This window comes from Candoia aspera, chromosome 1, assembly GCF_035149785.1.
Source record: "Candoia aspera isolate rCanAsp1 chromosome 1, rCanAsp1.hap2, whole genome shotgun sequence".
In the NCBI taxonomy this organism is placed as follows: domain Eukaryota; kingdom Metazoa; phylum Chordata; class Lepidosauria; order Squamata; family Boidae; genus Candoia; species Candoia aspera.
This window is the reverse complement of record NC_086153.1, coordinates 34,197,386-34,224,461: the sequence shown is the minus strand read 5'-3', so window position 1 is coordinate 34,224,461 and position 27,076 is coordinate 34,197,386. Positions and strand designations below refer to the sequence as shown.

Sequence of the window (27,076 nt, the reverse complement as noted above, 5' to 3'; positions counted from 1 at the left end):
GAGTTATAATAGTTATTTGGAGCTCTAGCAAAGGAAGGAAGGAACTTTAATTTAGCATGAGGACTGTTAAAGTTGGTAATGAATGTTTTGTGTTTCTCTGTTTTTCAAAGCTGTTTATGTAAGACTAATTAAAAATAAAACATCTAGAAAACATCTGCTGTGTACATTTATATTACCAAAATATCCATCCACAGTAAATTTTAAACATCCATACAGCATTTTCTTATATGAAGTTCAGATGTGGCCAATGTAGTTAGGATCCCTGGAAATTGATCCAGTCCAAATGTAAAGCACCTTCATTAACATACCAAGAACAGTACTGGAGATATTTTAAAGGTTGTCACTGCTACCCATTTGACCAAAATGTAGTGGGCAAAAATATATATTATTTGTCAGCCAAAGCTGGGATACAGTGTAATATTAATCAGAGATTAAAATTAGAAAAAATGTTATAATTTCAGTATCATATCACTATGATTCATAGTGTATTATATAAGAACTTTAAGTTTTAGAACATTGTTTTTACTACTTTAGTTGCATGCTTAATCTATTTTGTATGTAATACTTTTATTTCTCTTAGTGTAAGTACCCACCTATAAGGTTTAAGGGAAGGAGATGATCTTGATTGACATTATGTGGCATCATCACTTTGCAGAAAGGGCAGTGAAGTTGGAAGGGACACTTTGACTCACTCTAAATTCTTACATAATGCCTCAAGGTCAGTGTTGACAAAAGTAGTAGTCCGCTGAAGAATAAAATCTCCTTAGCTTTCCTTAGAGATGGGGGGACCTAATGTCTTCAGAATGCCACTCCTCCACAATGTAATTTTTTGTATAAACTGATCTGAATATTTGTATTAGGTTTCTCTTACTGCATGCTTTATCAACTCTGATGCCCTCTAGATGTGTGGATTTTGACACCAAGAATTGTCAGCAGTAATAGAGTTATCTGGAAAATTCTGAAAGTTGAAGTACATGCATCAGGAGGGACACCCAGATTGGGAAAGTCTGCCTTATTTCATAACTAATTTTGTATTTAAATATTTAAAATTTAAACGTACACAAACCTTTATATAGTTTGAATCTTAGAATAAATAGCTAAGGACAATAGTTGGTTCCAGCTATGAGCTCAGAGTCAGGACAATAAATGGGTGGAATGAGGGCTGCTATGCCTCCAGCTGAAGTATTAGTCTGGGTGCTTAATAATGGATTTGAGATTATTGTTGATCTTGGGCTGATTCAAGGAATTTCTGAGAACTAAGCACTTTCTGTTCTATCAGGCTTGATCTACAGAAAGTATGGAAAGAAACTTGGATTTCTCAACTTTTAACCTTACATTTATTATTAGAAAAAAACCTGCCTCATTGTGCATATTTCTAATATTCTCTCTCTGTCTCTGTCTCTCTCTCTCTATATATATATGAATTATTTCTTAATAATAATATTTTTGCAAGGAAGTTTCCTAAAATATGCATTTTAATCACAGTTTTTAAAAAGGCTGAAGCATTGTATCACAAAGTTTAAAAAAGTGTGATTATTGACAAGCAACTGCTTTTGGTTTGTATATTTGTTCAGGAATTGTAAATTATGTAAGTCTGCATAAAAATGGGAAGTAAATGTATTTCTACTCTTTAATGATAGACAGAAAATCATAGAAGGTGGGTATGTATGTGTGTGTGTGCGCGCAATATTTTAGATTCAGGTAGAACACTTTGGGCTCTGTGGCCTTATTTGAAATGTTCACAGAATGGTTCCTATGATGGTAATGTCCACTCAGTAATACTCCGTTTTACCAAAAACCAGCTACAGGTGGTCCTCATTTAATGACCATTCCTCATTTAATGACCAGTGACCATTCAAACTTAACTATGGCACTGAATGAGTGGTACTTACAACCGGGCCTCAGAGTTCTGGCTGTTGCAGCATCCCCACAGTCATGTGATTGTGATTTCCAATGTTCCCTGCCAGCTTCCCATGAGCAAGTGAAGCCAGGAGGAAGCCGGAAGTTGCGGTCACATGAGGTCCTTGCTTAATGACCTGCATGGTCCTCTCCTAATGACAGCAACTGGGATTACCGGAATTGCCGTCATTAAGTAGCATGATCGTGTGACATCATGCTTTATGACCACGTCGCTTAGCAACAGCAATTCCGGTCCCAATTGTTAACCAAGGACTACCTGTAATACATTTGTTCCCTATCAGTCTTGCTGCCTCTTCTCTTCTCTTCTCTTCTCTTCTCTTCTCAGTAGGTAGACATACTTCCAAAGAAAGTACTGGGCTGCAGTCACCCTTCATTTTTATTTTTAAATACTGCTTGTGAGGCTTTTGCAGCATATCAGTTATTTTTTCATTTATTTATTTTAATCTAAATATATATGTAAAAATAAGCCTTGGGGCAAAGACCCATGCAGCCCTCAAGGGAATGATTTGAGTTGGGATGTTGGTTGCTAAGGGTAGAATTTAGCAAGATACACTATTATTTTATTGATCTGAAGCATTCATTTTCCCCCACTTCGTTATTTTAACATGAATTTTGAATATTTTCTCAAGCCTCCAATAAGCAGAGGATCAAGTTAGATGGATTGTGTTTGCATATACACACACAAATAAAATGTAGGTTCATCTCCAAGTGCTGACAGACGCAGAAACTTTTTTACATGGGGATTTTTCTTTGATTCTGTAGGCACAAGTCCACCTTTTGTCATGGACATAATAGCAGTCTACATCCTGATTAAATTCAATTGATTCTTTGTCCTACATTTTTGGAACAAAAAGACTATGAACACTAAGATATTTCAATTATCCACACAACAATCATGTGTGGTAGATCATTACTGCCCTTAGCTCTGTACCTTCTCTACTTAAATTAATTATGCCTTAAAAAGCCAAATACTGAAACTACCACAATTTTCACTTCTACAACTGGTAAGTGTGGTGGTAATACAGACAGTTTCTTCTTCTGAAATGGCTGTTACTTCTCAAGAACATCCATTTCTTTTTCTGGGAAACACATTGCAACTGTAACATAGTTTGTAAAAAGCTGTCTGGTTAAGAAAAATAGTTTTTCAAAGTGGGACTTAGTTTCTGGTCCATTCTAAAGCAGTTGCCACGTAATTAAATTTAATGGTGAAATTTAAGACATATTGGCTAACCCAAAGATAATATAGCCTAAACAACACTTCCACCTTGTTAGGACCAATGCTTTAAAAGGTGTTGCTGCATCATACAGACATCAAATTATTCTTTTATCATCTCCCATAAACCTCCCACTTCACCCTTCTCCATAGCATGGTTAGTCCTGTGAGCTGGCCCATAAGCTGATTGGTATCTAAGATCACCTTCTAGCCCAGAAATATTCTATATGATATTACTGGCACTCAGAAATTCAGAAAAGAATTGCTTCTTGTGTAAGTTGGCATCCCCCCTGCCCCTCATTATTTCATATAGTCAGGCCCGCAACTAGGGTCTGTGTCACCTGGGGCAAACATGGATTCTGCGCCCATTTTGGTGCCCCCCAGCGCTCATTTTGGTGCCCACCCAGTGCGGCACCCGGGGCATGTGCCCCGCATGCCCCCCCCGCAGTTGCAGCCCTGCATGTACAGTAGTCCAACTGTTCCTATTTTCTAGTATCAGCTTTCATTTACAGTCAGTTCTGCTGATTAGAGGCCTAAGTCGTCTCTCTGTTCCAGTATTTACAGTACTTGCATTTGTATTCCATATCCTGCACACTTTTGCTTTCTGGTGAACTAATTTCAATTGTGTACAGTGCCCAGAATCAGATCTAGTAATGCAGAGTAGGTTTGACATAGTGTGAGATAAAGTGGAATTGTCCATCACAGAAATTATTACTGTTCTATTAATGTAGCTGCATCACACTTTTGATTCATGTTTATTACTGATTAACTACAGTAACTAGTTAATGCATTTGTCGATGTAGTAAACTACAGGCATTTTTTAATGTAGAATTTAATTGAAATAGTTCCAGATGCATTTCCCTTTCTTTGTAAATCATATGAATTTTATTTCTCTGGTTGAAATGATAGCTATAATACTTCTCATCCCCAATACTATGTCAGCCACTCATAATGATCCACTGTGACAAGATGTGAAAATCATTATGTAGAAAATAATTAAAAGTATTATTGATAGGTAGGATGGTCTACCAACTCAAGCCAAAAAGACATTAGTTTATGAAATGAAAAGATATTAATGATGAAGTCCTGTAATGGCAGGAGAAATAACCTTGAGGAACAGAAGAAGAGCCACAACCAAGACAACAGTCAAATAAAAGAAATCTGAGTCTGGGCCAGAACTGTAACCCAAGTAAACATTGCAGACAAGACCCTCATGAAGATAAAGGGATGGAGGGGGGAACACATTCAGACTTGCAAGATTCTACTGTTATAATCTTATAATAAAAGTAGTATTAGCATGGATAACTTTGGTTTCATATTCTGGTGTACCTTGGATGGGTGACAAATCCAAAAAAGAAGTTTCCTCTCTTCCCAGTTATATACCACGATACAAGATATATATCAGCAAGTCTCTATTTCTCCCAATTCATTTATCCATTTCTGGTCATTAAAATTTATAATGTTCTACATTTTAAAGTTACATATAGTTCACACTCACGTAATAACTTGCCTATTAAAACATATTTTAAAAAAACTGAACAAACTTAAAGAATATCCCCACAAAAATGAATGAATGGCAGAAGAAAAGCAAATAATATTATGGTGTCATAACCTTCCTTATTTACAGGTACTCTATTATTATTATTATTATTATTATTATTATTATTATTATTATTTGCAAGTTAAGAAATAGTTGTCACCTGTTTTAGGCAATATATTTTCTCCCTCAAACAAAGCAAATATCTATCTATCTATCTATCTATCTATCTATCTATCTATCTATCTATCTATCTATTGTTATATTCATTTATCTGTTATGCTTCTCCTTTAGAAACTCATACATACATTCCTCACATTTTATCCCTACAGTAACAGCTCTATAAATCAGTGGGAAATAGATACTGATCCCAAGTTACGTAGTAATGTTTTATGCCTGAATGTTGACTTAAACCTGGGACTTATGCCTTGACCAATATCCTGATCACTTCATCACCTATGTATGAAAGAAGCAATATCCACACCTTCTTCCTGAGCCTCCATACCACGTTCCAAGGTGCATCAGAGTTTCTGGCTTATTTTTAATTATACATGCTGACAGTGAAATTTATGACGTGGCTATGAAATTAGAGGAAGAAGGAGTAGGAAGAGGTAGAATGAAATAATAATAATAATACCCCCAGTGAGGCAGTACATTAATGTGATTGTGGGGCTTGTGTGCTCTGAAGAAGATGACAGCTATGCCAGAGATACTGCTGGACAGGTCTCATCAGAGGAGCCAGACAAAGAGTGTCTCTCACATAAACAATATGGTGAGACATAACTTATAGAAACCTATACTGGATCGGTCGTTGCCTGGGTCAACAAGGACCATGCTAGGTGTTGGAGTTCCTGACATCTGGTGACAAGTGGGCTAAGGACTCAGGACTCTTAGCTGAGCAACCAGGGCCAGCAGCTGTAGGACTACTGGAAGAAAAGTTGCTTACTCGTTGGAAATATACAAAGGCTGAGAACAAAGAAATACTGATTTGCTATTATAAATCAAGTCCAACAAGAAGAGGATAGGTAAAAAGAATGTATCAGTTCTGGAAAAAGCAACATCCAGAATCAGAAATAACAGAACACAGACTAGCAGATCAATGTTGATTTATAAAACAAAATAAAGTATTCACAGAAGTAGAATTGGAAGAACTGCAAAGGTCTGCCCAGGGCAAAGAAATTGAAGCCTTGCCAGAAGTAGCTCAAGCAGTAGAGACAAACCAGGGGGAGTTGGTAGTAGAGGAAGCCAGCATTGCTATTGAACTGTTTTCACACCCAAACCAGGCACCCTCTCCTCTACCTTCTCCTTGGAAAGAACAAAGTCCTCTAACAGAAAAACAAGAGGAACTGAAATGAAGAATAACTGAGCATCTAGAACAGCACAAAAACAACAGAATAAGTTTGCCTGCATTGAAGCTTGTTACAAAAAAAAGTTAATACAAAAATTAAACAATGTCAATATTGTAATATCAAATATAAGCACCAGCAAACTATAAGAAGCAAACCAACTGATGTACAGCCCAGCTGCAGTTATAACTGAAGATCTTGGGTGCAAAATCAACAAACAAGAAAAAAAAGCCAAACATTGCACCACCAAAATGGAAGATTGGGTTGGAAAATAAGATCAGCATGCTAAGATCAGATGCAAGCAAGCTAGAACAGATGAAAGAAAAGAAGCTGAAGAACAAGAAGACCAAAGAATTCCTGATCCAGAAATATCAGCTAGAGACAAGGAAGATCAAGGAAGCACTGGAAATAATAAAGCCGCAAATAACAGCCATAGCCAAGAAAATCAGCAGATACAAAGCTCAAATTGCACATTACAGGCAGAATCTCCAATTTCAGTAGAATCAGAAACGTTTCTATCCATCAATGGAGAGATTGCAATGAACCAGCCAACACCTGACAAAGAGGAAACATTGCAGTTCTGGGCACAGCTATGGGACAACCCAAAGCAATACAACAAGAATGCAGCTTTGATAAAGGAAGTCGAGAAGGAAAAAAAAAGAAGCTGAAATGAAAGAACTTGTAATAACAGCAGAAATGGGAGAAAAAGGCAAGGAAGATCAAGAAATGGTCAGCACCAGGTGAAGATGACTTGCATGGGTTTTGGTTGAAATATCTGACTGGTTTGCACCCACTAATTGCCAAGCAATTTAAGAACATACTGCAAGGAGGTGAAATTGGAAATTGGTTAACATCTGGCAAAACCTACCTGATAATGAAAGATCCAACAAAAGGGGCAGCACCAGGCAACTACAGGTCAATTACCTGCTTATCAACAACTTTCAGAATGGTAACTGGTCTTACAGCTGATGCAGTCCAACAGCATCTAGTTGAAAACAAGCTTTCCATCTGAGCAGAAAGGAAATTGCCCAAACCGCTGAGGCACAAAAGATCAGCTCCTAATTGACAATATGATTTTGGAAAACTGTAAGAGAAGGAAAACCAACTTTAATGTAGTTTGGATTGATTACAATCAATCCAAGAAGACATTTGACTCCCTGCCACATAATTGGATAATCAAGTGCCTAGAAATAACAGGAGTCAAGAATAGAAACACAGAAACTTTGTGCAAAGATCAGTGGCACAAGAAGACATAGTTGTTGGTCAATGGTGATAGACTAGGAGAGGTTAACATCAAGAGGAGAATCTTTCAAGAAGAATCACCACTATTGTTTGTCATTGTATTGATTCCTTTGTCAACAAGTCAGGCCATGGCTATCAAACCTCTTTTGCATGGACAATCTGAAGCTGTATGGAAAAACACCATCTGAAATGGAATCACTGCTCAACGCTGTCTGAATATACAGCCAAGATATTACAATGGAGTTTGGACTGGACAAATGTGCCACCCTTACCATCAACAGAGGGAAAATAGTAAAAACTGAAGGAATCAAGATGTCCTATGGAAATAACATCAAGAGTCTGGATGAAGAAGATCACTACAAATATCTGGGCATCCTTCAGGCTGACAACATCAAACATGCTGAAGTCAAGGTTAGTAGTGAATACATCTGAAGAGTGAAGAAGATCTTAAAGTCCAAACTCAGTGGTAGAAATACCATCAAGGCAATTAACACCTGGGCAATTCCAGTCATTAGATATACAGCTGGAATAGTATACTGGACTCAAGCTGAACTAGAAGCCCTGGATAGGAAGACCAGAAAAATAATGACAATGAATCATGCTCTTCATCCATGCAGTGATGTTAGACTTTATTTACCAAGGAGCATAGGTGGACATGGAATGTTGCAAGTATACCGGACAGTTGAAGAAGAAAAAAGGGCATTGGAAGAATAACTGAAAGACAGTGAAGAAGATGCACTGAAGCTAGTACACCATGAAGGCTTACCGCATACTGAAGAGACTAAATTGGCCTAAAAGAAAGACCAAATAAAGAATAGAAAAGAGAGATGGCAAGGCAAAATATTACATGGCCAGTACATTAAAAAAAAAAAAAAACCTAGCAGGCAAAGCAGATAACAACAAGACCTGGCAATGGTTAAGAGCAGGAAAGCTGAAGAAAGAGACAGAAGGGCTAATTCTGGCTGCACAAGACCAAGCTTTAAGAACAAATACATATAAAGCCAGAATTGAGAAAACAGCAACAGACAGCAAATGCCATCTCTGAGAAGAAGCTGAAGCAACAGTGGACCACCTAGTTAGCTGCTGCAAGAAGATCACACAGACTGATTACAAACAACTGGCATGGCAAAGTAGCAGCAATGGTACATTGGAATACCTGCAAGAAATACCACTTGCCTGCAAGCAAGAACTGGTGGGACCACAATATAGACAAAGTAATAGAAAATGAAGAAGCTGAAGTGCGCTGGGACTTTAGAATTCAAACAGACAAGCATCTGTCACACAACACCCCAGACTTAACAATTGTTGAAAAGACAAAAAAGTCTGTATAGTGGACATTGCAATACTTGGAGACAACAGAATAGAAGAGAAAGAACTGGAGAAAATCACAAAATATAAAGACCTGCAGATAGAAGTAGAACGACTGTGGCAAAAGAAAGCAAAGATAGTACTAATAATAATATGTGGCTTGTGTGCAATTCCAAAACATCTGGAGCACCACTTGAACACCATTGGCATTGACAAAATCACCATCAGTCAATTGCAAAAGGCAGCATAACTTGGAACAGCTTACATCCTGCGATGATACCTTTAACATTATTAAACAACAACATCTGCCTACCCCAGGAGAAAAATGCCAAATCCAGTCTAAACATCTGGCTGTCTGTGCAAACAACCATAATATAACATGATATACATCCACTCTGATATTTCTTCTACCTTCTCTAACATAATTAATTTGCATAAATAAGTCCTTCCAAGAGAATTACCACCTTGATATGGTAGGAAGCTCAGTAGCTTCAGTGACTCTGAGAGTTAGGGTAGTGAAAGTGAGAGCTCCTAATAGGGTCAATCTTACCAATAAAATCAAAAGTAGAGGGATAAAGCTAAGAGTAATTCACAAAAGAGATGAGGACAGATGGGACATTGCAGGCATGAGGGAACCAACACACTGGGAGAAGCAACTCCACAATCAAACTTAGAAAAAGGACATAGCAAACCATTTGTGTCTTCTTGACATGAAAATTGTATGGACATGACTGAAACATTTAGACAAATTTGGGTACTAGGTGATGAGACCCACAGGTTAGAAGGCATTTCTCTTAGTTACTGGAGAAGAATGTTGAACTTTCACCAATAGACTTAGAGGTGATGGTATGGCCAAAACAAAATACAGGAAAGTCTGATCACTGATGGTGCCAGGACTGATAGAAGAGTTCCTCATTTTACAAGACCATGGTTGGAACTGGAATGTGAGACATGAACCAAGGGATATTATTTATTTATTTATTTATTTAGCATATGGCATACAATGCCAGGGAGTCTACAATGTTTTTACACTTGGTAGATGTTCTGGCACCGGCAGTTGCTAGTTCTTTATTGCACTGGTGCACCACAAGGGGGTGAGCTAGCTTTGCACCAGCTGGCCCGCAGCATTCCTTAGGGAAGTTGGCCCATACAGGGCTTTTCTCCACCAATCCAAGGATAATTTGAAATTATTAAAGCAGAAATCAAGCATACTAAATTAGATGTTTTAGGAATGTGAACTTGGGTAGACTGAAATGAACCACAAGATTATATGTTAGTCTATTTAAGACATGAAGCCATATGAAGGCACTTATATTTACAAAGGACATTGCTAAGTAATGTATCTTGTCAATTAAAAACTAGTAAATGACAGAATTGTTTCTAATGAAATTAATGGATATCCAGTGAACTTCAATGTTATTATACGTATATATACCAACCACAGATAAAATCTGGAAGACACTGAGGAATTCTATGGCAAACTGGAAGGGATGCTAAATGTGATACCAAGAAAAGATGTTATACTACTAATTAATGAATGGAATGTTAAAGCTGGAGAAAGATAAAACTTGGAATTACAGGAAGATTTGGATTTGGTAAACAATACAAGAGATAAGTGAACAGATTTTGGGGGAAAGGCTTTATTTATGGCTAACACATGCTTTATACAACTTAAAATACAAACTCTACAGCTGGACATCACCAGATGGACAACATTGGAATCAAAACAACTCCATAAAATGGAGAAGTGCAATCCAATCAGTGAGGATCCTTCCAGGGCAGATTATGAAACAGACAATGAATTATTGGTGTCAATATAAAGGTTAACCTTAGAAATTAGAAAAGCAAGTGTGCTAGAAAGATTTGTTCAGGAGCACATGTAAGATATAAATACAAAATCAATGTAAGGAACACAATGTAAGGAATGCATTGAATCAATATGCTTAGCTTATGCAAAAGAGAATTTGAAGAACAATAGGGACAGACAAGAGGCATCATGAAAACCAACATAGAAAAAGTTATATCCAAAATTTCAAAGAGAAAAATAAATGGCTTTCAGAACAAATTATGATAGCCAAAGAAAACCTTGAATAATAAGAAAGATGTATGATGACTGAACACAAACTTCTAGAATCAAACAAAAAAGTACAAAGAGAAAAAAATAAGTAAATGATCAGATCAGAAAAATCATAGAAAAATATACAACTAAGGTATGAATACATGATAATCATGAAAGAGATGTAATAGAGGCAAATGAAATTAAAGGAAGATGGAAAGATGATACTAAAACTCTTTACAAATTGAATTATAAAATGAGAAAAATATAAAATTATAAAATGAGAAAAATATTTGCACAGAGAGACTATATTACTACCCTAGAAAGTGAGGTATAAGTGGTTCTGGACTAGAAACCAGGAGACTGTGAATTCTAGTCCTTCTTTTGGCATGGAAGCCACTAGGTGACTTTTGGCCAGTTACTCTCTCTCAGCCGAACCCACTTCACAGGTTGTTGAGGGGAAAATAGGAATGTTATGTACGCTGTCTAGAGTTGTACAAATGTAATATAATATACAGTAATTAATATAATATAAATAATAGGAAAGCACCAGGAACAGAGGTAATATCCTCTGATATTTTAAACCTGATGCAATTAAGTGTTATAAAAGGCAGAAGGTAATGAGAACAGACAGTCAAGATGGATAATGAAGGAGCAAGGAAATATAAGGAAGTATGCCTTGGCTATTTTTTTATTGTTTTTATTGGACTATGAGTAACAAACATTATGGAGTAACTAAACATAAATCCAAGATGCACAGAGAAAAAAAGATATATAAAACACCAAAAAAATCTACTAAAAAGGAAGAAAAGTGACAGGTACTGTACATGTACAGATTTACCATATATGTAAAGTATTACCATATTATGGTCTATTGCTACTGATATAAACCATAAAATCCATCCAAATTTGATAGAATTGCCTTGAGTCCTTTGTGTAGATTATGCCATAAAGAAGAATAAATTAAGATACTGTAACTGTTCTGAGGAACCTTTATAATAAACTGAAAGTTACTGTAAGAACTGCAAGACTGAAAGAAAAAGCAGCTGGAATCAAATATGGAGGTCAAAACACTAACCATTTTGTTAGCCAAAAATCAAGGGGACTTTTTACATCATTTTATTTTAAAATGTCAATGTTTAGTGATTAAAATGAAAAGATATGACATAAAGTTGCTATGGGTCTCTATCCTGGTCTAGTTGGACTGTTCAACTATGGTATCCTTCTAGTACTTGGAAAGCTTGGAGATGGGAGGTACCATTTTGTGATGGAAGGTTCCTGAGTGGACATTTCCACTCAGAGGTCTTGGGGGAAGAGCAGTTGAGCTTATGGCTCCTCCTCTCTGGGTGCCACAGGGCTTGGTCCTCTCCCCCAAGTTATTCAATATTTATATGAAACCCTTGAAAGAGGACATCCATTGGTTTAGGGTAAAGTATAATCTACATGTGCATAATGCCACATTATATCTTTATCTTAGGCTGTGCTGGAGATTCTGGAGATGTCTTCATCTGGTGTCTGGTTGGATGTTAGGAAATGGAGTATGTTAGGGATTAGATCACATAAAACAAATTCAGACTGAACAAAATGGGGTTCCTGTTTGTCCAGAAACCATCCGGTTTATAACCAGCTCCATTGTCCATCTCACTCCTTCTAAAGAAGCAGGTCTGCTATTTGGAAGTTCTCTGAGATTGACAGTTTCAGCTTTTTTACGAGTGGAGTCTGTGACTAAGGCCCTAGTTTGGTGCAGCAGCTGTGACCATTTTGGGAGCAAAGAACCCTGGGAACAGTAAATTGTCCTTATCACTTCCAGCTTAGATGATTGCAATGTGGTCTACTTAGGGCTGCTACTTAGCACTGTGAACTTTGGCTAGTGTAGAACTTGGCTGCTGATGGATAAGATATATTTTAGCCAAATTACATCACTGCTGTGGACAGTGCATGGGCTGCCAATTTGTTTCCAGGTCCAATTTGAAGTACTTGTAATTACCTATATAGCTTGGGTCCAGGTTATCATGGGGACTGTCTGTTCCACATAGAGACTGCCCATCCAGTGCAGTCAAATTAGGAAGGGATAATTCAAATTCCTGCCCCCTGGGAGTTGGCGAGTTGGAAGTGGGTTTTCTTTTCTAGGTTGTTCTTGCTCTGCAAACATATGCCTGAAGTTCAGGTGGCTCCTTCTCTCCTTGCATTTAGGAAAGTGACAAAGACTATTCTTAATTATAATGCCTTGAGTTTTAAGGTTTTGCTAGTCTTTCTAATTTGCTAATTTCTCTCTGGATCATGTGACCAGTAAGGAGGTGGAATTGGAATGGAACAGTCAGCAATGTTCCAAGCTATTGACCAGCTGCCTTTTTATATTTTATAATAAATATTTATATTTATTCATATAAATATTGAATAAGGATGCACTGGAGGAAGTTTTTTTCTCCATATCCCTTGGTTGGATCAGGTCCATTTTCAAATGTAATCTTCTTTTTACAGGATTCTTCTACCATGCCACATTTGATCTCACTTTCTTTAGTTTCTGAGAAGTTATCCAGCTAGTGGATGGACAAACAGATGGATGGACAGACATATGGACAGTTCCAAGTCACTTTACATATTTTCAGTCCAACACTCCATTAGGTTGGAAATAATAATAGTAATAATAATAATATACCTATTAGAGAATGATTGCTATAGACTGTATGAGATAAATATATTGTATAATAGAGAAAAAAAAGACTGTTGCAAAGAATGTAGGCAAAGAGAGCAAGCAGTGGTTGAAATTAAACGCAGCAGAGAAAATGCAAAATGATTTTGACAGAAATAAAAAAGAAGTTTTGGAAAGGATGAAAATGGAGCCTCCAGCAGAGTGAATAGAATTAAAAATAAAAGTAATGAAATTATTTGGGAGGAAACCAAAGTGAGGATCTGTTTGTTTGTTTATTTATTTATTTATGTACTATATACTACTTCATTCCAGTTGGGCTCCAGGCATGCGTAATACAATTAAATAATATAAAAATCTAAACAATATACTGTACAAATGTAGTAAAACTAAATCTTACATCAATGCCTTGACAATTAATGATGAAATACCTTCTGGAAAAGCCAGGTTTTTACCACATTCTAGAAGCTATAAAAGTGGGAGCTATTCTTCCCTTGAACACTAAGCTGCACTATGGAGAGGAGCCACAACTGTGCATACCTGCCTTCGGCCCTCCTCCCTCTGCACCTTCTGGTATGTGTTTGGGTTGGGCAGGCAGATTTTATCAGGGAAAGCTGGTCGTTTAGATACACATGCCCCAAGCAATTACGGGTTGTAATGGTAATGACCAGCACCTTGAACTGAATCAGAAACATACTGATAATCAATTCAGCTTCCACAGCAGTGGTTAATATGGCTGTATTGAACCTGAGCAGTTAAGCGTGTGGGCTGCTGCATTCTGGGCCAGCTAAATTTTCTTGGTAGCCCTCAAGGACATTCCCATGTAGAATTATAGCAATCCAAATGAGAGATAACAAGGGCATGAGTAATTGTTCTCAATGTAACCTGTTCCAGATAAGGCTGCATCTGGGGCATCAGCCAAAGCTGAGCAAAGGCTGTGCTAACTATGGCTTCGATCTGCTCCTTTATCAGGAGAACTTCCAGACCACAAACCTGTTCTCAAGGAGGATAGAACCCCTTCAAGAGGTTTCCAGTCTACTCCTGGAAACAATAGACTTTTGAATCAAGAGCCTTTTTCTATGGGTAGAGTCTACGTCTGTTTCTCCTCATCCTGACCCTGACAGTCTCCAGGAACCTGGTTAGGCCATTTAACACATCTCCCATTTGGCTCAGGGTGGAGATATCCAACTGGGTGGAGAGGAAGGCTGAGAAAGTTGTGGTTGGATGGAGTTGATGAGATTTTCAAAAAGAGAAATATGGAAAGTTTAAGGAGCAACAGACAATCTATTAAGAAATATATGGATATGATGGAATCAAGATATGGCGAGGTATGGTGAATGGTATAAACTAGATTTTTTAAAAAAACTTTGGCTTACTATTTCTTACTCTATTTCTTCACTTTGTATAATGTTGCTTACTCCCAAGGGAGCAGAATGATTTTTGTGAATGTATGTACATATCAGAGCAGATTCTTTTTTAATTTCACATGCACAGATGATGCCATTTTAAAATTATTTGTAAGTTCACATTAGATGTTACTGCAATTTTATTTTCTGGTGATACTACACCTAGATGTGACTATTGTATACAAGATATAATTATGTCTTTTCATTTTGCATGGACAAGAAAAAAGTCTAGCATGGAGAAGAAAAACAAATAGTTCAAATGAACTGACAGAATGAACAGAAGAGAACACAGCCAGTTTCTGGGATGAAAAAAATAAGGCAAATTCAGCATTAATGTGAATTAAAAGCAGCATAGATGAGATAAATAATCACAGAAAGGGAAAATGATTATTTTAGAAGATAAATAATTCTTTATATATTAATGGAAAGTATCTGATAAAAATATATAGTTCTAGACAATGGAATAATACTTTAGAAGGGTACTATACATCAAGTGTGGAAGAGAGGCTTGTTGACATTATATTTTAGATGGCATCATATTAGGTAACTAAAAGACAACCTGATTGATTCCCCATCCATAACTGTAATGGTCTGTGGGAATGACCCTGGGAGACAGGAGGAAGAGCCACAGACTAGGCAATGGTCAGATAAGAGGCAGCTGAGTCCACAGAAGGAATGGGGGCATGGCAAACGTCTCAGAAGGGACACTCCCTAGTTTCATGGACTATAAAGCACCTTGGATTGAACTCAGAAACATACTGATAACCAATTCAGTTTCCATAGCAATGGTTAATATGGCAGCATTGAACCTGAGCAGTTAAGCATTTTCAGACTTGCAAGATTCTGTTAATGTGACCTTACAATAAAGTTAGAAGTAGTAGTTCTGGGTCTGCTTCTTGTCTGGACTATCTCACAAGGCTGATAATAGCATAAGATATAGTTATGAAACAAAAATATTTTTCTCCTAACATTGCTGATATAATGGTAAAAGGAAAATAAAATAAAAATAATTTTATTAGCACTTGAAATACAAGCTTGCATCTTGCATTGAGCAAGGGGTTGGATTCAACAGCTGAAGTGACTCTATTCCATTCCATTATATGTTTGTGAGGGCATGTACAGCCAAAGCCAAAAGCTTTCTTAATAGCATTAATATAATTTTATGTGCTAATGTGTCACAGTGTCATGAGCACTGATGGTGAGCAGGAGGGGGGGCCTATCCAGGGGGAAAACGCATGCGTAGTAGCGAGGAATTGAGCAGTCATTCAAAGAGACACAGAACAGACCTGCCTTGACTTTTGGGGTTTATCTGTATGATTTTTCTCACGCTTCTTCAGTTTGTTAGGACTGTTGTCCTAACGGGCAGGAACCACATTGAAACGAGGAATAAGTCTCTAGTGTTTCATTACTGCTATGTTAGACAGAAAATCCTAACAAACTGAAGAAGTGTGACAAAACCCATACAGATAAACCCCAAAAGTCAAGGTGGGTCTGTTCTGTGTCTCTTTGAATGACTGCTCAATTCTTCACTACTACGCATGCGTTTTCCCCCCTAGATAGGGGCCCCCTCCTGCTCACCATCAGTGCTCATGACACACAGTGACTCTTTCAGACTTCTTCATAAAGTGAAGTCAAAGATGGAAAGCAGAAAGAAATGATCAGTGGATGAAACTGAGTTCTAGTGCAATAGAAAATTTATCCTAGTCTGAAGGAATCTTTGCAGCCTTCTTAAGGCTATCTCACCCAGTTTCTGAGCACAATTTACTAACAATGCTTCAGTGAGACTATTCAATGGATTTATCCTAAAAAATGGGTAAAGGTGTTACCATTATCTTTTTTTTTTTGAGTTATGATGAAAGAAACTAATACAGGAATCTTTAAACTTTGGGGTTCCTTATCAAAGTCTACTCCAGGTAGGAATCTAGAACAGCCATTGTGAACATACTTAACATGAATAGCTGTACAAAGAGTAGAATAATGATAAAGGTTGCAAGAATGAGGTACTCTTTCTTTTTGAATTTAATGTTATAATAATATTAGGTACATCATGCTATGTTTATTGTCAAAACATAATGATTATTACCATCATCTGTGACATAAGTGCCACACTTCTTAAATGGATGTATTTTTTCTTTGTATTTCACTAAACCACTTTTCCCTTTTGTCTTTCTCATTCTCTCTTCCTTGTCATTTCTGCCTTCAGTTATGATAGATGGGTCCATCCATGCAACAGGGTACATATTAGCTATGGCATTCTTTTCATCTGATTCCAGTAATCTGAAAGTGGAGGAACTTTTTGTCATGGGCAGATCACTCACCCTCTGCTCAGTTTTAGGCTGGGTATGGAGGTCCAGTTTTAGAATCTGCAGGAGCAGCAATCTAGTTAAAATGGTCTGACTCAGGTGTCTGATGGATCCAGATGGTTTTTCTGAATGTGTGTGTGGAACTTCCTGTGTCATCTACTGACACTCCTGTTAAAGCCTGGCTGGTCTGTGAAACATGGAATGACCCATGTAGTTAACACTATTGTATCTAAATATCATCTTTCTTTTACCAGGGAGTTGACAGCAATGAAGCAAATAGACTGGAGCATGAACAGAGAAATTCTTGCGATAAATTGTACATTACATGGACTTGAAAGACGGGGCCATCTGAAATTCTACTCTGCAGCAGTGTGTACAGTGAAAAGGGCTTACTTCTCTCCTCCATTGCATTTATACAGAAGAGTCTGGCGATGCCAGAATAGTTGGAGACTGGGATGGATTTTATAATCTTTGCAGATAAAGTTAATAGGATTCACTACTATTTGGATTATAATATTGCCACAGGTCATAGAGAGATAACCTTGGAAACTGCCTGCCAGGTTTTCAGCTTGGGATCATGGAAATGTGGACAAGATGTGTGGAGGTGGAGGGCACCACTTTCTTGACCCTTCTCATTTGTGGATGACTAAATCAGCCAGGTTGGGACTGGTCCTGTGGTCAACATCTCCTTGAATGTCAGATGTGTTCTTGCCTACCTAAAGGCATCATTTAGAAAACTTTTTATTGAAAAAGTTTGACCTAAAAGAACTTCCTCAATATCAAATATTCCATTCTTAGGTAAGTTGATTGAAAAAATGGTAGCCTTTCAGGCCTAAATCTACATGAAACTGTTTTCAGGATCTACTTCGACTGAGGTTTCATCTGGGATGACCTGTGCCATAAACTCAGTAGGGGATGACCTAATCTGAAACTGTATGAACCTACTAGTTCTCTTAGGTCTCCTGATGGCTTTCAAAACCATTAAGCATAATATCATTCTGGACCATCTGGAGCTATTTAGACTTGGGACTGCTGCCTTGCAGTAGTTCTAGCCTTCCTTTTGGTTTGGGAACTACTGTTCAGCATTCTATGTACTTACTTCATTTTACTTACTTACTTACTTATTTAGGTTTATATGCCACTCTAATCCATCTGATCTCTGAATGGAGTCATCACTGACCTGCAGTGTTCCATAGGGCTCTATCTTGTTGTCTTTACTGTTTAACATTTACATGAAACCACTAGGGGAGATAATTTGGAGCTCTGATGTAGGATGCCAGTAGCATGCCAGTGACATCCAGCTCTACTGCTCCCTGAATCCACAAAGGCAATCAGTATCTCTGAATACTGCCTAATCTTAATAAGAGGCTGGATGAGGGATATCCGGGTGAAATTAAATCCAGTCAAGATGAAAGTGCTGTTAGTAAGTGAAAGCAGGACTCTGAGACTGAGGTGAAGCCTTTTCTAAATGAGTTGCACTTTCCCAGAAAGAGCAGGTATGGAGTCTGGAAGTGTTTTTTGACCCCCACTGGATTTGCAGGTGGTAGCAAAGAACATGTTTGCAAAATTATTGCTAGTGACTCAACTGTGACACTTCCTGTGCCAGAATTAGTAGCAATTATCCACACCTTGCTTAGAACTCATATTGACAACTGCTATGCACTGACATTGGCCTACCAATGAAAAGTAACAAGAAGTTGTAGTTGGTGAAAACATGGCAGCCAGTACAAGATAGACAGATCATATGAAGGTGGTGCTGAAAGATCTGCACTGACTACCAAATGACCACCAGGCTCAATTTAAGGTGATCGTGTTGATTTGATTTGATTTTGGCACCACCTGACTCCAGAACACTACAGTAACAACAACAACGGCAAAATAGCACTGACTAAAAGATAATAATTGTTTAGTAATCCATCATTTTATTTTTAGTTATGAATAAATCTTTGAGAAGCTTCCAAAAAACACACAGTACCTATCATTACCCATAATTTATTTGTCCTCTACTTCTGATATTTAGAAATGTACATTTTGGTTCAATTAATCTATCCTTTAAAAATTATGGTCACTGCATCTTGTGGTGCTGATTTCCATAAATTAATTAAACATTATTTCTAATCAACTTTTCTGTGCACTTTCACAATGTGAATGATGTGGAGGAGCACTCTAACCATACTAGTATGTAATGCATGACTCATCTCCAAGTGTTAATATAAAATATACTCAGACCCACTGATCTATAATACAAGAAAACTTTCCTATTCATCCCATTAGAAGGAGCAGTTCCCTATATGAAATACTTACAACTGTGTATTGCTACTAGAAAATCCTTCAGTGGGAAAGCTCGGCTTCTGCACTAAAACATGCTGGGAAAGACTTACTGGACTAAGATATCAGATTTCATATATCAGCCATTTCCTCCAATCTTTGAATGTTTCAAGATAAAACATCTATATTATGAGTCTAGTAGCGCTGCATGTTTAAATGACAACTGCATACATCGCTGGCAAAGCAGCATCCTCCAGTGGAGACAATCACTTCACCCCTGCCATAAACTGTAACCCTGCCTGTCCTTAAGTTCTGGATAACCCTTTGGAACAGATTTCAGGGATGCCCTGGGACTGTAGGGTAATAAATAGAGGAAATGTCTGTTTGTATGTATAAGTTCATTTATATGTTATTGAATGTAGCTCATTAAAATATATGACTGACACTTAGTTGAAAAATTAACCTAAACCACTTTGAAACCATGGCATTCATACCTAATTCTTATTTAGCTAGTATATTGTACCTTTATTGACGAGTAGTACCACTTCATTCTCAATTAAAATCCATGTTCATTGAAAACTACCACTTTAGGCAGATAGTAAAGCTCAACCTCTCACTCTCTCATATTAATATTGTATGTGCAAAACCTTCATCTTTTATGGATTAATGATTTGACGCCTTCCACCAACAGTCTCATAGGATTGAACTCAGATACAAGTTGATCTACTCAATGATAATGCTACTTTACTCATGACCTAACTTAAGAACATTCTTCACTATATCTTTGCATTATCAAAAGCTCATAGAGAGCCTAAACATTTCAAAGACTGGACAAGCTCAATAAAATTGAAAGCATTTAAAAAAAATTGCATTGTATTATTAAAGGCAGCATGTATTGTTCTTCAAAAGAATTTTCAGTAAACAGCATATTCAGTCATACAGTAGATCACTCATGACACCAGAGATAGGTAAAGGAGGCAGTCTTAAGAGTCTAAGGTAGATTAATACGACTGTGAATTCACAAGATCTCAGATTAATTTATTATTATTAGATACAGATTGGAAAAAAAAGAAGCTAATTAATCAGATCTCAGACCAGAAGAATGTAAAAGCAAACTTAGGTTTTCAGGCCCTGCTCTTTACCGATCTCTAGGTATTCATGATGGAATGGTAATTATGATGGGTGACATTATTTACCTCTTTGAGACAACCCATGAAGTTGTTACTGACTGGTGATCCTGGTAAGTCTGCTGTGCTAGGACTGCCTCCCACATAGAAAAAATCATCGGAGCCCAGCATGGTGTAGTCTTCTTGTGTGTAGCCCGTCGTGGTCAGAATTCCATCCACTGATATAGTCACCTAGATAACAAAGCACAGGGAAAGGACACGCTATACTCAGACCTACATACTAATGTCCTGGGATATGCCTGGTTTTTATTTTTATTTTTATTTTGTTTTTATTTTTGAGACCTAAGGCGGAGCCCATTTTCATGTCTGTTTGAGGTTTAGTCTTGGATTCTATCCCTAGGAGTTCTAACTAGTTAAAAGAGTTGTCTTATTATTGAGCTAGTGTCAGCAGTCCCTATTTGCAACTCAAAAGGTTGATTAGCAGACACAAAAATGGTGTTAGTAGAATGCTTCCTATGTTAGTTTAGCTGGTGTTACATATTAGTAAGTTTATTAAAGTCTGTCATTGACTAATAAAAAGAGCGTGCACTTTGATAACAGAAAAAAGGCACAAGCCATATTGCCAGCAGCACAATCACTCTTTGCACTATATATAGATATATATACAGCAGCAACTCTTCATGCAAGGGCCTAAACTCCATGCCAAAGCCGGGGAGAAAAGGGAAAAAAACAGCAAAAAAGTGGCAGCAGCAGACTCTGATGTGCACATGCAGGAAAGCAGATTTCAGAGAAGGAGAAGAAGAGAAGAGAAAGGAATGGAGAGAACCAAATGGCTCGTTGATGAAGTAACAATGGATGAATGTGTAACTTCCATCATTCCCATCCATGCTCGCATGCCATGCATTATGAATGGTTAGAATGCTGGCTAGGCCAGCAGCATGTTAGGCCAGCTTAATCCCTTGTTAGTAAACCACAGCTTCTGATGCAAAATGTTAACGATGCCCCTCTACATGTGAGTTCAAAAAATAAAGGAAAAGGAAAAAGGAAAAAAGGAGAAAGAGAGAGAAAGAATTGGATAGGAACAGATAAATAAAAGAAAAGAGATCAACAACAGATGACAAGGAGGTTAAAAAAGTAAGCAGAAGAGTACCAACCGCAGTTCCTCTTTTGTTAATGATGTCTACAGTTAAAAGAAAGAAAGGAAACACACGGCAAACCCAAAATAAGAAACAATTAGAATGATATCTACCGAACAATGTAGTTTGTTTACCATAGCGTGTCCAATGCCTGAGTGCTTTGTGGAGAAGGGGGGAGAAAGGAAATTAAAAACTTGTGAACAGAATAACGATCGTTTACTTAAAAAATATGATGGTCACTACCAATGTTAGTACATTATTTTGGTTCAGGTAACGGTTAGTAGAATGAAACATTCCATGAATGACATGTTAGTTATTAAGCATGTTAGTAACACAGAAAAAAGGGCAAAATAATTTTACAAGGAAAAATAAAAAAGCAGACTAACAGATAGGCCTCCACAGAGGTAACAGCAGTTGTATTTTCCTGCAAATATATATTGTGATATTGATCAATATAGTTATATATATATATATATATGTATATATATACTGTAGATCTTATTTCAGCTCTCCACTGGACAGAAACAGATATACAACCACATTCTTTTTGTTCTCCTCCAGCTGAATGTTTCTGACAGACATTCGAAATGACTCTTGTGTTGGAATACCTAAAGCTCATCATCTGACCTCAGCTTCTCCTGATCCCCAACCTTTCCCAAACTCATTTCCCCGCAAATCACTAGGAATCCCCTAGTACTTAATTTTTACTTTCATTTCATTTTATTTTTCACTCAGCACACAAGGACTCCTTCGCAACTCCAAAATGTCTTTTGGTCATATTGATGGACTTTAGGATCACAGTTTACCGCAATGAAACCAAGCAAATATCTTGACCCGGGGCGTCCGTGGGAGTGGGGGTCATAAAGGTCAAGATGGCAACTGCAGCTGTGCAATCAAAACCTCACCCCTTCATTAAAAGGGGGCAGGGCTTCGATTGTGCAGATGTGGGCACCATTTTGACTTTTTTGACCACCTCAACGGACTCCCCTGATCCTGACACACAACAATGAGTAGAATGGATTTCTGCATCTGACTCTCTGATCATGCACCTGCCAGAACATCTGTACCTGATACCTTTGACTCTCTTTCCACTTTTTTTTTTAAAAATGCTGCATTGTTTCAACACTTTTGGATGAGCAAAGGCAAATCTAGAAAGTGGGCTGCTTGCAATGGAATTCAGGGTCTACTTTTGTTAAATTAGTTGTTCTGTATTCATGATCTTTTAATTACTATTTATATGATTATGCTTTTATTTATTTTATATAAACATTTATGAAAATTACTTTATTATTCCTATCCTCACAACAAACCTGAATACTCTACATGCTGTATATGTCAATGAAAAAGGAGAAAGAAATCTGGTTCTGCTAAAACTTCAGTTTAATGTTTGAAAAGGACTATGTGTGGGAGAGAGCTAGAGTGAGAACTTTCAGCATCTATATAGTTACAGTATGTTCATATCTTAAACATACTTTTTATTTTCTATTTATGTTATTTCTTTACCACTGCTGTACCACTCTACACTCTGTCTCACAGCTTTGTTGTAACATTGGAAGTACCACTACTAATATCCCAGATGGATCCCTTCTTGTCTCCTTCTCAGTGGTTTCTGTTTTCATCAGAGAGCTTGTAGAAATGTCTAGCCACATGTTTCCTCTAATAAAATGTTTAGCATCCTGCACAGGGATTATCCTCAGAAACCTTTACACAGCCTTTGAATTGTATAGAAGAAGGCACAGAACTGGCTGCAACCCCACTGCTAGACCTGTACATAAAAGAGATGTCTACATTGGGTTAAAAATCATGAATTGCACAAAGCCAGCAGAAGCTTCTTGGTTAGTGGTATCAACTGATCTTTCAGAGTCAAATCCCACACAGAGTTACGTGTGATAAACTGTTACCACAGTGGATAATTGGAAGATTTATATTTAGACTTTACTGTTTGTATCCCGTTTCAGCCACAGATTCACTAGATGTATTTGGCATCTCACTATATATGTAGACCCCCCTCACTAAATTTGGAATTATAGCAAACCACCCTACAGGTTTGTTTTGAAAGCAGGCATAACCATTAAAAGGTCACAATGTTTTTTAACTTGAAAATCAAAGCAAAATTGCTCACAAATATTTGAATGAAATAGAATAAACTATTTAGGCTATGATCCTGCCACCATTTTTACATGGATAACTCTCATAATTTCATTGGAATTCTTGCATCAGTAACTTGTATACACAACTGCAACCTGAGGGTATAAATGGTATAATGCATGTTTAAATATTATATATATATATATATATAAAAATCCCTTCTCACCCCTATGGGTGGTATGTGTCTTCCTCAACCTCGGGTCCTCTACCAGAGGCCTGGGAGTTTGAGGGTTCTGCGCAGTATCTTATATATTCTTATTCTCTATATGTGGAGATACAGAACATTATTAAGCATATGTTCATTGGTAGGACATATTTCTTTGTGGAAATTATCTGTTATTAATGTATTTTAGGTATTTACTCCATCTGTATAACTCAGTTTCGGATTTCTTAAAATGTAGTTGAGGGATCCCAGCAGTTTAAAAACCAAACAAACATTCAGCATTGTTTCAGCAACAGAAAGAAGATGCTTTTGGACAATTACAAGTATGAGATAGTAGCCTAGGAAAGAATTGGTTGTCCAGGTACCTAGTCTCTCTGATAACAGTGATCTACTCTTCCCAGTCCACCTGTCTTCCACATATACACAACCTTAAGTATCTGGATATGCCTCCATAGTTGTTCAGAGCAATCCTGGTCAACAACTCCTTTCTAGGTGTGCCTGTGCTCATGTATGAAAGGAATTATACATCTCTATATAACATGTGAACCTTAGGGTGCAGAGGTCTATTAAACACTCATCTGCATGGTATTCTAACTGCAAGATCACCAAACACTTAGCTGTAGCAGAAGCAAAGTCAGTTATTGCTGTAACCATTGTACTGTTACCTGACGCAGATTCCTGGTTACTTTCACATCATGCCAGGCATTGTCATTAAATTTCCCATTCACAGGTTCCACCAGTGCTTCAAAGGCCCCTGAGCCCAAATTAATAACTAAGGAGACAGCTCCATTTTTCAGGGCAAGGTTGACATAATCAGCTGATTTCCCAGTGTGAAGCATTAGTCCATTCCTCTGTAGCGTTTTAAAGGACAGAGTTATTTCGTCGCTGCTGCTTTGGATAGGATTCTGTGAGAGGTCGTAGCAGAAATATTCTGATCCTTTGAAAGTTGCAATGTATTCTTCTTTTCCTAAATAAACAAGAAGAAAGAAAATCTTTGTAATGAGTTGATTCTTGTATATAAAACAACAAAACACAATTTTCACATACTACATATCAGACTTTTTTTGCCTGAATGCAAGGATTAGTAAAGATTCTTATATTCAGTAAGGCTATTCCTTATTGAAAAAAATCCATTTAACAATTACTTAATTCCATTTGTTTTGTTGAGGATGTTTAGGGGAAGAAAACTGGCATATAAGTTTTGAAATAAATTAAGGATTGTTCAGCAAAGCCTGCAGGCCATTTTACTTCATATTTGGTGAAATTACAACTTTGCTGTTATTACTATATATTGACATTATTACTATACCTATTTCTGTGGTTGTATGTTAAAACATTTTGAAGCACTGTGCATCTTAAAACACAGGAATAAATAATTCAAGTACACACAAATTCTACATACACATTTTTGGTTGAAGCAAGAGATCTCCAGTGAGTATTAAAACATGTAGTGATGGGTGGGAAGAAAGGAAAGAAACATACAAAGCACCCTTGCATGGCTTGACCCATCAGTTATCTAAAAGATCATCTGAAAACTAGATCGTATCTCTAGGTAAGAGTTCTCTGTCCCTTATATTTATAGAGATAGAGAGAAGTCAGAGGATCTTCATGGCTCTCTTGAGATGAAGTGATCAAATAGAACATCACTGTGACACTACTTGACACTATAGATCTATCAGACCATAGAGATATAGGTAGCAGCTTGCCAGAATTGATGGTACAGTGCCATCTAGCATCATAGTAATAATTCCTGAGTCTGTTCTGGATCAAGCCCTAGCAACTGGCCAGCAGAGGGTGGGGCAGGAGCATCATCTAATAAGCTGTTGAGCCTAACCATTGCCAAAGCATGTTCTCTTTTGCTTTAGACTAGGGAGAATTTGACTCTCTTGGGAGAGCTGGCAAAAAGTGGACAGGCATGATAGCTTCACAATGGAAAAAAAAAAAGATACATAGTGGCAAGTAGTTCATATTTTTATAAAGGAATGTTAGTATGTTCATTGTAGGATAGAAATGAGAAAATATCTCCCATTCCTAAAAGATTGTTCTATTATTCATTGTCCATTTCCTGAAAGTCTATCATTAATTCTGAAATGTGAATGTATCAATTCCTTTTCATATTAATTTTCTTCAAGTTTATTCACATATCTCCTTCCAGTAAAATATTGCAAGAAGAAAAGCAACAATTGTAACTAATCTAATTCCAAGCCTCCCAAAAACTGAGCCCAAATCTTGGTTGTTTTTGTTTTTTGTTTTTGTTTTATTATACAGTAAAAGAGGATAAGATGAGATGAACTGAAGAAGCCGAAAATTCTGTCAAAAAAGCCATCTATGCAGATATATAAAATCTGGCAAATAAATAATAATAGAGAGGATTTCTAGGGTTTGTCTTTAGAAACAATGCCAGCAAATCACCAGACAAAATGTAGGCAAATATGACTACTTTGAAAAGAGATTAGATAAATTCATGAAGGATAAGGCTGTTAATGGTTATTAATTCTGAGGGTTGCATAATTTGAGCTTCAAAAACAACTATGAATCTAAAAAATAGTTACTGGGGAACATGAGCAACAGGTATTATTATACTCATACTCTGCTTGTGCATTTCCCATAGGTATCTGACAGCTCAGTGTGGGGGAAAAATGTAAGACTGTACAGATAGGACTTGAGAGTTTTCCAACAAAATTTTCTGATGAATGCCATAATTTGGATTTAGATTTGGGATCTGGAATAATCTCTCTTTTGGAGAAAAGTAAAAGATGGATACAACTATACTGATATGAAATTAATCTGAACACCCAATGATTTAAACATCTATTTAATATGTGCCTCATTGAGGTCTGCCAATAAGCCAGAGGAAGGTAGTCTCTGAATTCTTATGCTTTGGCTTTATGTTCCTTCTTCTGAATCAATATCTCAGTGGATTATGAACTCAAAAGAATATATCTTTGGTAATAGATTTCCATTCCCTTAAGGTATTAAAATAAGGTTTTATGTGCTGCAATGCCACAGTATGTTATTAAAAAAAAAGTTCTACCATCTTGTTCATTAACAAACAGCTCACAGAATACATCAAAGTCATCCTTCCTTTCACTTAATCAATTTTCTTCCCATACTACTATTAAACTTGGCCTTTGCAAAGTGCATCCTAAACCAAGGGGTGACTAACTTCTATGATTCTTAATCAATGCTTTGTTCTGTAGATAAAGAAAGCATGTGGCATGATGCATTCTTTTTTTTTGGGGGGGGGATATTT

General features: G+C 37.1%; 1 protein-coding gene across 10 annotated transcripts in view; it reads right to left on the bottom strand.

Annotated features, from left to right (window-relative positions):
• Positions 1-27,076, bottom strand: part of NRXN1 (neurexin 1) — a 1,050,871-nt gene that overhangs the window by 674,204 nt on the left and 349,591 nt on the right. For 5 of the 10 annotated variants that reach the window (XM_063301563.1, XM_063301572.1, XM_063301615.1 and 2 more), the window contains exons 4-6: positions 24,489-24,790; positions 21,647-21,670; positions 20,446-20,607 (exon numbers count right to left, since the gene is read on the bottom strand). In XM_063301563.1, coding sequence (XP_063157633.1) covers positions 20,446-20,607; positions 21,647-21,670; positions 24,489-24,790 — 488 coding nt within the window. The remainder of the gene's footprint in view (positions 1-20,445; positions 20,608-21,646; positions 21,671-24,488; positions 24,791-27,076) is intronic. The other 5 variants (XM_063301580.1, XM_063301597.1, XM_063301633.1 and 2 more) reach the window with 1 other exon arrangement.